Below are 11897 nucleotides of genomic sequence, written 5' to 3'. Positions count from 1 at the left end.
CTTAGAACACCAGCGTCAGAAGCATTCTCCACGTTTCCACGTTCTAGTGTAAAGGCTGTTCCATAGAAGGGGTCAGGGGCTTTTGTAATCAGCTGCCAACAGACACTGACACACACACCCCAGTGCGAACCATCAAGGGAAAGAATCCTCATTTTGAAATGAGATACAGGATTACACATCTAGAATACCATATAGGGGTGGACAGATCTGCCCATAAACGGGTGGATCGTAAATATCGGCAACTCAAAGTACATACAGTTGACGAATACCCTTCTAGCCGTTGCTGCTTAAAACCTACCCTTTTAGAATTGCTTCCAACTTAAAAAAAAAAAAAAAAAAAAAAGGCCATCTTCCTAGTTTCAGAGCTAACCAGAAGACTCTGAATGCTCCGAGGGCAGGCTACTGGACACTAGCTGTCCACGGTGCTACACTGGCTGGGTTTCCTTCTTTACTATTGAACATAACCTCTAGTGCTATCTTGGCTCATGCAGCCCCAACCGAACTTCCATTTTTTTCCCCAATAAAAAATAAATATATAGAGAAGACGCTGTCAGGCATATATTCACAAGGTCTCAATCTCTTAAAACTTAAGTATGGGTATATTTATTTCTCTCAAATGCATACAAGACAATAATTACACAGCAACAAATCTTTTGTTCAACAATGATTTGATTCATAAGCATCTGAATTTACATAATTTCACATCCATACCTTTGCATTTTTAAATACTGTAAGTAAAAAAGCCCCCCAAATAACCAATTCTTATATTTTCCTATTTATCCCTCTATACATCCAAACTTTAAAAAGTTACAAACTGAACATTATACAGAACATATAAATCATGTTTAAAAACTTGAGGTTTTAAAATCACTGTTCCCCAAAATGATTCAGAAAGTCCTCATGCTGACGAGTGCAGTCCTAGGTGGTAAGGTCAGTTGGAAGGGGGACGAAAGAAGAGCCAGACACCGGTTTGCTGTCGTAATGTTTTACTAATCCTGTCAGTAAAAACGGCGACGTCATGAGAAGTAACAGTTTAGGTTTACTACGAGGAACGGGGTTTGCCTCACAGGTGGAGACATGCACTTCAAGTATTTTCCTATTTGATCTGAGCTCCCTGCAGCAAGCGAGGCTGAAAGAGAACAACTATTTTCTTCCATACATTCGCTCAATGTCCGCCTGGTAATGTGTTTTAAGCTCTTTGCGTTTCAGCTTGAAGGCATCTGTCACCAGACCAGTTTCGGGGGTCCACGGTTCCGGGCTCAAACGAATTTTTACTGGAATTTCGAATTTTTCTAGACTCGCTGGGATGGTAGAAAAGGAAAAAAAAAAATGTAACTGCAAAGGCATGAGAAATGTATGATTCTTAGTATAAATTGTATAACTTCTCCACTCTTTGAGCACCCAGCAAAATGCACATCTTGTGAATCTCACTTCTAAATAACCCACCCCTCGAAAGGAGAAAAAAAAATGAGTGGGAAATATCAGAAAGGGAGACAGAACATGAGAGACTCCTAACTCTGGGAAATGAACTAGGGGTGGGGGAAGGGGAGGAGGGCAGGGGGTGGTGGTGACTGGGTGGCGGGCACTGAGGGGGGCACTTGGCTGGATGAGCACTGGGTGTTATTCTATATGTTGGCAAATTGAACACCAATAAAAAATAAATTTACAAAAAAAAAATTAAGTAAATAACTCACCCCTCAAAAGTTAGAAGTAAAAAAAGGGAAAGAGAGAGAGATGTGTGAGAATTATAATAGCAAAATACTTGTTTAAAAAATCAACATGGCCATCAATGAGTGGTTATGATATAGGCAGAAGATGAAATAATTCCGCCATTAAAAATGAGTTCCAACTATGTGGTACGTACAGGGTGTAAAGATATTTGCAATATATTGTTGGGCTTAAAAAAAAGTTTTTTTTTTTAAAAAAACCAGATAAACTATATGCATGTAGGTGTAGGAGGTGCTGCATATACCGGGAACTATAAACTGTATACCCCTAGGGCCTAAGAGCCACGATTAAGGAAAGGAAATGCCACACACCTATGTTCTGAGTTTAGTACAAGGAGATTACTTGAGAAACTAAGAAATAATCAAGTTTAAAGAGAAAAAATAAGTAAATAAGTAAATAGAATCTTGTCATCGAACCAGAATATTCCGTGTAAGTTAAAGGAAAGCATGTGCGCTCACCACTGTTCCTAATCCCCTGCCGGGCACCAGCAGACTGTCCCAGCACAGGGCTGGAGACGGTGCGCAGGGTGGACCCAGGGAGGGGAGGGAGGTGTGGTTTCTCCAGCATTCACTCGACAAATATTTGTTGAAAAAGATTACTGTGTAAAGTGCTTTACTAAACACTCTATAAAACACAAGAACAGTTTCTGTTCTCAAGCGGTGGGCGGTCTAACGAGGATAAAGGGGTGCGCACCCAGTCATGATTACACACTTGCTCACTGCAGTGAAGGCCCTGGTACCCTGGGCGCCAACACATCTATTAACCCCAACTTGCAGACACACAGATACAGCAAGGTTTTCTTCTTCAAAGACTAACCTTCCTTCAGGAGCACTCCCCGAGCGGGAAATTCACTGTGAGCAAAGGTGGCGGGGCCTGACCCCACACTCAGCGGGCACAGGAGCCTGGGGACTAAGGAGCGCCCTACAGACCTCGTCGGAGGCTCTGAATCTCAGCCCGCGCTCAGCACTGCCCTCCAGGACCGGACTCAAGAGCGCGGCAGGCGTGTTGAGCCCTCCGGAACTCAGAACATACACACGCACAGCCACACGACCAGCGGGAGGAATGAGGGCTCTATCGGAGGAGCTTTTTTATTTGGTTGTGTTTGTATAGAGGTTAAAGCAAGTATTTTTATTTTCTTCCCTTTTATTCTCTTATCTATCCTAATAGGTATTAATAAGCTAACTTCATATCCCAGAGTAAGAATAAAAATCCCTCAAGGGCCTGCATCCCGTTCCGCAGAGAACATGAATGTATTTTCAGCTGCGTGCAGGGCAGTTGTGTCGCCGCAGGCAGGAGGCTTGTTACCGTCTTGACCTAGAAATCAGGCATGCTTTAGGGAGCTGTACTCGGGCGCCGAAGGGATGCGCGGTGCGCTGGGAAGGTCAGTTCTATGCACCAACCGGGTGGGCTGGAGTTCCCAGTTGTTCAGCGACACACTAATCCAAGGTGCAGCTCTGAGGATATTCTGTACATATGACTAAGTCTGTAACCAGTTTACTGGACGTGAGGAAGACTGTCCTAGATCACCTTATGGGCCTGGGTTGGTCAACGGAAAGGCCGGAGCTGACGTGTCCCCACAAGAAATGATCCTGCCTGTGGTGGGACCTGCAGCTGCCGCCTTAAGAGTCCAGTCCACCCCCTCCACAGGCTGCCCTACCGATTACCAGCTTGGCCTCGTCGGCCCCAAAGATCACATAAACCAATTCTTCCCGGTAAGTCTCCCTATATATAACCTAGTAATGCTGTTTCTCAGGTGTAAACCTAAAGTAGATGTTGTGTCAGAATGAAGTTGGATCCCTTCTTCACATCACATAAAAATGAATTCAAATGGATCAAGAACCTGAATGTAATGCCTGAAACTACAAAACTCTTAGAATAAAATACAGGGTGTGTCTTTGTGAGAGGTTAGGCAGTAATTTCTCAGATGTGCCACCAAAAGCATGAGCAACAAAGGAAAAAAAATATTCTTTTCAAAATTAAAACTGTTGTACTTTGAAGGATAACATCAAAATAAATAAATAAATAAAAATGCGAAAAAAAAATAATGCAACCCACAGAATGGGAGAAAATATTTACAAATCACAAATCTGGGAAGACCCTTGTGTCTAGAATATCTAAGAAACTTGTGTAACTCAGTAATACAAATGCAATCCCGTTTAAAAATGAGCAAAGGGATGCCTGGGTGGCTCAGTGGTTGAAGGTCTGTCTTCTGCTCAGGTCCTGACCGGTCCTGGGTCAAGTCCTGCACTGGGCTCCCGCAGGGAGCCTGCTTCTCCCTCTGCCTGTGTCTCTGCCTCTTTCTCTTTCTCCCTCTCTCTCTGTGTGTCTCATGAATAAATAAATACAATCTTAAAAAAAAAAATGAGCAACATATCTGTACAGACATTTCTCTAGAGAAGATGTGGCTAATAAATACAAGAAAGGATGCTCAACATCAGTAGTCACCAGGCTATTTTAAAATATAAATCAAAACCAAGAGATACCAAACTTTATACCCACTAAGATGCTAGACTCCAAAGACTGAAAAGGATGCACAGCAACAAGTGTTGCGAGGACATGGGGAAACGGGAATCAACACAGTGGAAATGGTAAAATGATGCCACCGTTTTAGAAAATAGTTTGGAAAATATTTGGGAAAAAAATTCTGGAAAATAGTCTGGTACTTTCTCAAAAGGTTTAACACAAAGTTGACCCAGGCCTAACAATCCCTGCATCAGCACCGACCGGGAGAAACGAGTATGTCCACACAAACCCTTGCATATCAGTGCTCATGGCAGCACGATCCACTAAGTCCCCAAAGGTCCTCATCTCACTGCAGCCCCCAACACACACGCAAAAAGGGGGTACAGGACACATCCGTACAAGCAACTACCAGGACGCGGACAGTATAGAAAATGCAGAACAGAGTCCTGGACAGTGCAGGGTGGGCTGGGGCAGCCAAGCTCCAGCTGAGGAAAGGAGAGAAAGGGCCAACCCCGAAGCCAGGAGCTGCAGGGTCAAGGACACTCTGGCTGGTGCACATCTGTCTCGGGAGCACAAGGTGGGCGAGTCTGGGGAGGAGCCTGGACGCGCCCAGAAGCCTGCTCTTCTATCTAATGGTAGGAAAATACAGTTGGTTCCTGAGCAGGGAATGATGTCACCTAAGCCTTGCGACAGCAACGGGAGTGAACATGGGCATCCCTCCTGCCTCAGACTTCAGATCTGTGTCACACTCACCTGAAATAGCAGCTTCAGAAAGCACTTTGAGTACCTCGTTCTCCATTTCACAGCTGTTACACAACTCCTCCCAGGTCCCCTGAAGTCCTTTCTTTCGAGCGAGCTCCGTTAGTTCCTTTTGATTTGGCACAATGAACCCGATGACGTAAGAATGATAACTGAAATACATAAAGGACCACTCGGCTAAGAAGCGGCACACCGGCACATGGACGGCGTCATAATCAATACTCGACTGCCTTAAACCACACGCGTGACACACATTTGGCACCAGCAGGTAGCTCACCCAACAGCCGCTTCTCAGTCCAATTCGTAGCACGTTCCCTGCTAAATAAGCCTTAATCTGATATTTAGTGACAAGTCTCAACTATGTGTAACTGTTAGAAATAGGTCCATATACACATTTCTTTTCTTTTTAAAAAAATCACAATTAGAAAATTCAACCTTTAAGAAAATCAGTAATTCACGTCAAGTTACACAAAAATAAAAACTAATGTAAATCAGAAATTGTATCTGGGGTGCCTGGGGGCTCGTCGGAGAAGCACCTGACTCCCGATTTCAGCTCAGGTTGTGAGCTTGAGCCCCAAATCAGGCTCCACACTCCGCGCACAGTGGACCTGGGATTCTCTCTCCCCCTCCCTCTGCCCCCCCCCCGGCTCATGTGCTCTCTCGCTCTTAAATATTTTTAAAAATATACTTAAACATCAAAATTAAAAACAAGAAATTATATGTATATATATTTGGCAGCAAAGTAATGTGGCTATATTTAATTTTTTTGGTTATCATGAAAACTGTTGCTAGAGTAACTTTAGGTCTGCCTGCGGATGGCAGTAATAGCAAGCAGCAGCAGAGAAGAAGGGCCGTCTGGTTAACATCACGCGAGTAAAATCCAGAACTGTAGCATCCCTGAAGAAAAGATCTCATCGTTACTTAAAGGACAGAATAATTTATAATTCAATAGAGTCAATCTTTAGAGTCTGTTTCTAAATTGGTTCTTTTGGTACCAGATTTTATCTTTTCCTAATAATTGCCGCGTCAACTGGTGCAGTGAGGATCCTCGGCTGGCCACGAAGCATCTGACCACTGCCCCCAGAGAAGAGTCCTACGGATCACACAGCTGTGCACGTGCCATGAGAGTGTCCGTGTAAATTCCAAACACACGTCCAAGGGCACATTTCTGGGATTTTTAACTTTAAAGTCTCTGTCCCAGCTGCCCCCATATCACTGCGGACTAGGGACTAGGGACGCTGTGCGTGGAGCCCAGCTTGCCCTAACTCAGGGCGGAGCCTCAGGCCTGGCCCAGCCTAGAGCAGGGCGGAGTGCTGAGCCCCAGAACTTCCTTCTCCCCTCCCCGGTGCTCTGACTGCTTCTGGGGCGCTTCCTGTGCAGAGGGGCGGGTGGCTGGGGGTACCGAGGCAGCAGGAGGACGGCTCGACCCCCCGCCACCCCCCCACACACACACAGGACACTGAGGAGGGGGCGAGGTCAGCATTCGGGACTGTCACCGGCGCGGTCCCAGGGACGACAGGTAAGGAGGAGGACGGCTCAGTTGGACCTCGCGGGGAAGACCCCCAAGAAGGAGAGCCGAATGCCACAACGGGCGCAGTAAAGGTAAGAGAGCCGCACTTACCTGTTTGCGTAAGCGCAGATGTTATCTACGAGGGAGAGGTTCTTCAAAGCCGCCTCGACCTTCCCGAGAGAAACATACTCCCCGGCCTGGAGCTTCACGAGGTCCTTCTTCCGATCTGTCAGAACAGAGGCCGGGAGGGGACACGCGAGCTCAGCGCCACCGTCACGCATACGAACACTGGCCCCTCCCTACGGACTGCGCTGGCGGGGACGTTTACTGTAATAGTTACGCCAAAATTTAAATACCGTAAAATCAGGCCCGATTTTTTGTACAATTACATCAATTCCTTCAGAAAAGAAAATTAGCCTCTGGTAGAGGGACCCCGACCAAGAGGGGTGGTTGTAAGGGCTTCAGGTACGTCCCGCCGAACGCCAGTTCCTGCTGCACAGAACACCAGGAAGGCGGCGAATGATCGGCGATGGGGGAAGTCACTCCTCTGGGGACGCGCATCGCCTCCCCAACCATGGGGAAGTGAGCGGCCGCGCCTGCCGGCTGCGGATTTGGGAAGGAGGCCCGGGGAGGGTTGAGGGAAGGTGGGTGGTAGCCTCGCTCTGGGCGAGGGTGGAGGGCGGACATGTGGCCTGATCCAGAGGTCAGGAGCGCGGGGGGGCGGGGGAGTGACGGGGGACGGACGGGACCGCAGTGAGCCCCCGGGACCTTCAGCAGCCCAGGGGACGGGCACGACAGAGAGCAATGTCTGCAACAGGGTGACAGGAGGTGCAGGCCTGACCGATGAGCCCAGTCAGAGGGCGACAGAAAGAACAGAACGGCCTCGGGGCATGTGTCACACGCTCAATCGGGAGCACTGCTAAGATCCGGGGAGCCGACTGAAGGTCTCCCCTCCTCCCAGGTTTCCAGGACAGAACACTGATCGCTGAGAAATGGAATGTAGCAGGGAAGGCAGGGGGCTATTATTTGCCTGGTGGGTCGCAGTCCTCAGCCTGCCAGGGCCGCCTCATCCTCACAGGAGGGAGCCCTGTCCAAGGACTCTAGATAGCAAAGAGCACGCAAAAATAAATATTTCTTCCTAAAAATTTGACTCTTTGACGGTTATCTAGTAATTTAAAGATACCACTGCTATTCAACAGATTTTGGGACCCCCCTCAAATGTCAAGCTGTAAAACTTCTGCAGTCTCGATTATGAAATACTATATTCCAGGGATGCTACAACGGACCATGTCAACACTGCAGAAACAGAAGTTCTTATGTTACTAAACAACTTCTCTAAACATACAGTTATCTCCTTTGTAAAACTATCTCACAAACATCTACTGTCAGGAAAAATAAAACATTAGATGGCTCACCGATAATCTTTAAACAACCATCAGGGTCAAACTCCCCAATATCTCCAGTACAGAGCCACCTCTGTCCATTTTCATCTTCAAAGAAATCAGCTTTTGTTTTTGCTTCATTTTTGTAGTATCCTATTGTCACGTTTGGGCCACCAATAAGAATTTCACCCCTAGGGTGTGGTTTATCGGTATTAAAGTATCCACCTAACAAACACCAAATAATTTAGAGTTAAGTCAATATTTTTATCCCTATATACATGTGAAATTTGAAACTGAGTTTCTAAATAGGGACAACACCTGATTTTAATCCAATCAGAGTTTCCCAAAGGAAATGAGGCAGACAGTACGAATGAACAAAACTCACTAACATAAAACTAGGCACATAATTTCAGTTGCTTAACCATAAGCACTTATGCTTTTAAAATAGAATTCCTAGTAAAAATTACACTAAAAAAAACCCGACATATGTGGTATAAAATAATCACATATATTACACAGGTAAATTCCTTAGGGATTCTGTAGAGATTCTTACGTAAGTGATCAAAGTATTAAATCACGTATTCAATAAAACATCTCTGTAAACTCAAAGTACACTATGTTTAAGATTTATGTCTTACAGATAATTTCACAATGATTCCAAGTTTAAATCTGTTGAACATTTTCACTAATTCTGCTAAAAGAGAACTGAAAAATGGCATCGAACCCACAGACTCTTCACTGTGTAAAAGAAAAGTGCATCCAATCATTGATAATGTATATACACTAGTAGTATCAAATGATTTTTTTTAAAAAAATGACTAGTATTTAAATGGCAGAACAGATTTTTATGAAATTATAGTAAAAATTTCCTTTTGACCAATCTAGATTGAAGCCACCAGGGAAAGAAAAAAGAAAAAAATATGTAAAAATCTCCAGTATCACAGATTACATTTTATGATTTCTGCTTCTACAAAATAAACTTATGATCATTCCTAATTTACTCACTTTATTCATTTAGCAGATTTCTCAAGTTTTTGCCATAATTCTTACTTGCATTCATGTAATAAAATAAGCAAAATAAAAACAACTATAATTCTTCAGAATCATCCTTTAAACAAGTGAAATAAATAGATTCATATTGTTCTAGACAAAACAGTTCTATTATAAACAAAAACAAGCACTTGCAGGTGATTCTATATTCTAAAATAAGGAAGAAAATGAAACACAATTGTAATTTCAGGGTTTAATGTTGTACAGATTAACACTCTGTGGTTAAAATAGGTTATTACCTTCCTCCCAGTTCTTCAATTTGATTTCACAGCAAACTAATGGTGCTCCCACTCTGCCAGTATTGTAGTCCCATACTAAGATGCAAATGGAAAAAAAGTATCTGATTACAGCGGTGAATCAACAGCTTCATTTTTCTAAATTACCAAAAATGATGATTTATCCCAAAGCTCTGACATCCCCAGAGAATCTTTAAAGGCAGGAGTCACAAACTGGTGAACCAAGAGCTGTGTGGCCCACACGGAGTTCTGGTTTTTTTATTCTGAATCAGTTAGTGACATTTAAAGATCAAGACATTTCACAGAGCAGTGTGGACTCTCCAGGAACCATTTCCAGCACAGCCACAACGCAGGCCCCGCGGGATGGGCCTTGCCCCTCCGGTTCCCCAGGCCCCCTCCTCACACCCATCATCTACCTCCTCACCTCAGGACCCCCTTCACTCACCCAAGGAGCTGCCTGGTTCCTGAGTCTGGAGCCCCTATCTTAAAGGACGATGGATCACAACGGGTTACACCTACTCCACTCTCTTATTAGGCCTGAGGGTTTTGCAGTACAAATAACCTTGCCCATCTTCTCCCATATATCGTTTTTTCTAAGTGAGGCCTCAAAAGCCTCCCTGACACCAGCTTATGCTGTCTCGCTATTTAAACTCCTGCGCAAGAGTTCAGAAGACCAGGCTGAAGACGAAGATTAACTTTTGAGGATCTGGGAAAAGCATACACCTCTATTGTGAATTACAACTGCATTACGTTTCCTCTTCAAAGATCAGAAATAAAAGGCTGATATTTAATGATTTATAGGTTGTTTTATTTCCAACATAAACTTTAAGTGATTAATCACATTCAATATGAATCATAAGAACAGAAACTATAAGGATCCTCAGAAGAAAAGAACCACCACACAAATGCACATATTTCAGATTGCTTGCTTATGGGCACCTGGGTGGCTCAATCCGTTAAGTGTCCGTGTTCAGCTCGGTCATGGTCCTGGGATGGAGCCCCACATGGGATCCCTGCTCCGCAGGGGAGCCTGCTTCTCCTCTGCCCCTCCCCCTACTCATTCTCTCTCTATCCCCCTAATAAACAAAATCTTAAAAAAAAAAAAAAGATTGCTTATTTCCTGCAAGACAAGACTCACAAGTAGCTTCCAAAATACTGAAAACAGGAAAATAGAGAATTCAAGATAAACCTGACAGAAGAATGACAGAAACACTCAAGGTAAATAAGGGAAAGTAATCAATTAAGAAGGTTTAGTATTTATCAGGATCTAGAAAATACAGTACTTTTCCTAGTACTGATAAGCAAAATTGAACTTTTCTCCATAAAGGGAGCACGAGGCACTTTGGGATTCAGCTGGAAACCACCTGGGTAGTGGACCCTAAAATTATATTCTCTAATATTGAATCTGGGTTCTCTCTCACTTACACTGACCACCCCCATAAACCACTTCAGAGTTTGAGCTTTAATACACATACCTAAACAACGGTACAAAACATACTAATTTTCTTCACAAAGGGAAATAACTGACGTAAGAAAATAAATGTATACAATACAGCCAATGCTTGTTACTAAAACTTCTTTTCGGATGCTAAGTAGCTTTTAATATGACATATCGTAATCTGACATGAAAGACTCCTTTACTTATTTATTGACTATTCGATGTACCCAATACATTCTAAATACTTTATCAATAATCACAGTACTTAGAATTTATCATTATTCTGCTACACAAACACCTTAACCACTCTTGCCCCCCTACTGCAGAAAACAACCCACACCAAAAACTGCCCGAGAGAGTTGCACCGCAGCCTCCGTTGCACACACCACTTTGTGGGTAACACCAACCTTCTGTAATTGTGCCCGCACCACAGGACTCGGTGAGTCCATATCCCTGACCAACGGGACAACAAAAACAGATGTTCATGAATCGCTGTGTGGTTGCAGAAAGTGGAGCACCTCCACACAACAAAAGCCGAATGTTTCCACCTAACAAGCCTCGAACTTTTCGGAAAATAAACCTTAAAAAAAAAAAAAAAAAAAAGAATCAGAATCACACATTTTTAAAGCTAAATGGGATTTTCCAAATCATTCAGACTAATCTCCCAATTTTGATATGTGAGATTTTGAGTTAGGCCACACACCAAATCAAGAGATTCTCTGACCTACTTAAATCTTAATTTTTGTTAAGTTTGACCAAGTAAAGGACGTATGATTTTCAAGAACAAATTCAAGTAATATTTGAATTCAAAATTGTCAGGTTTAATTTAGTATAATAATGGCACACCATGTTTATAGGCAGAGTAATTACTTTTATATTATATAATATACATATTGATATTAAATAATCCTGCCGCATCTTTATAAAATTTAGCACTAAAAGCAAATTATTTTTTTCTTTAGCTTATTTCATTAGAAATGTGTACATAATTGCAGCACCTGGGGGCTGAGGCAGGTAAGTGTCTGACTCTTGGTTTCAGTTCAGGTCATGGGCTCAGGTCATGATCTCAGAGTCATGGGGCCATGGATTGGCCCCGCGTCTGGCTCTGTGCTCAGGGTAGAGATTGCTTGAGATTCTCATTCTCTTGTACACTGCTTGTGCACTGGCTCTCTCAAACAAATTTTTTTTTAAAGAAATGTGTACATATTTGTGCAATCTCTTTTTAAAATTTCCCTGGGTTCTGAAGTGTTTTAAAATGTCTGCTAAATTAAAAAAAAAAAAATTCAAACATCTAATTAAAATGTTTTATTAAAAAAAAAGGTTAACAGGCT

General features: G+C 43.3%; 1 protein-coding gene across 3 annotated transcripts in view; it reads right to left on the bottom strand.

Moving 5' to 3' along the window:
• Positions 1-580: 580 nt before the first annotated feature.
• The window catches only part of ACSL3 (acyl-CoA synthetase long chain family member 3), a 67299-nt gene continuing 55982 nt past the window's right edge, over positions 581-11897 (bottom strand). For all 3 annotated transcript variants that reach the window (XM_055345265.1, XM_055345263.1, XM_055345264.1), the window contains 6 exons: positions 10974-11146; positions 9132-9206; positions 7876-8067; positions 6572-6686; positions 4945-5102; positions 581-1301 (listed from right to left, as the gene is read on the bottom strand). In XM_055345265.1, the coding sequence (XP_055201240.1) occupies positions 1144-1301; positions 4945-5102; positions 6572-6686; positions 7876-8067; positions 9132-9206; positions 10974-11146 (871 nt within the window). In that variant the 3' untranslated portion in view covers positions 581-1143. The remainder of the gene's footprint in view (positions 1302-4944; positions 5103-6571; positions 6687-7875; positions 8068-9131; positions 9207-10973; positions 11147-11897) is intronic.

The sequence above is a fragment of the Nyctereutes procyonoides genome, unplaced genomic scaffold (assembly GCF_905146905.1).
Source record: "Nyctereutes procyonoides isolate TBG_1078 unplaced genomic scaffold, NYPRO_anot_genome, whole genome shotgun sequence".
In the NCBI taxonomy this organism is placed as follows: Eukaryota; Metazoa; Chordata; class Mammalia; order Carnivora; family Canidae; genus Nyctereutes; species Nyctereutes procyonoides.
Note: the sequence above shows the minus strand (reverse complement) of the source record. Positions and strands in the feature narration are given on the sequence as shown.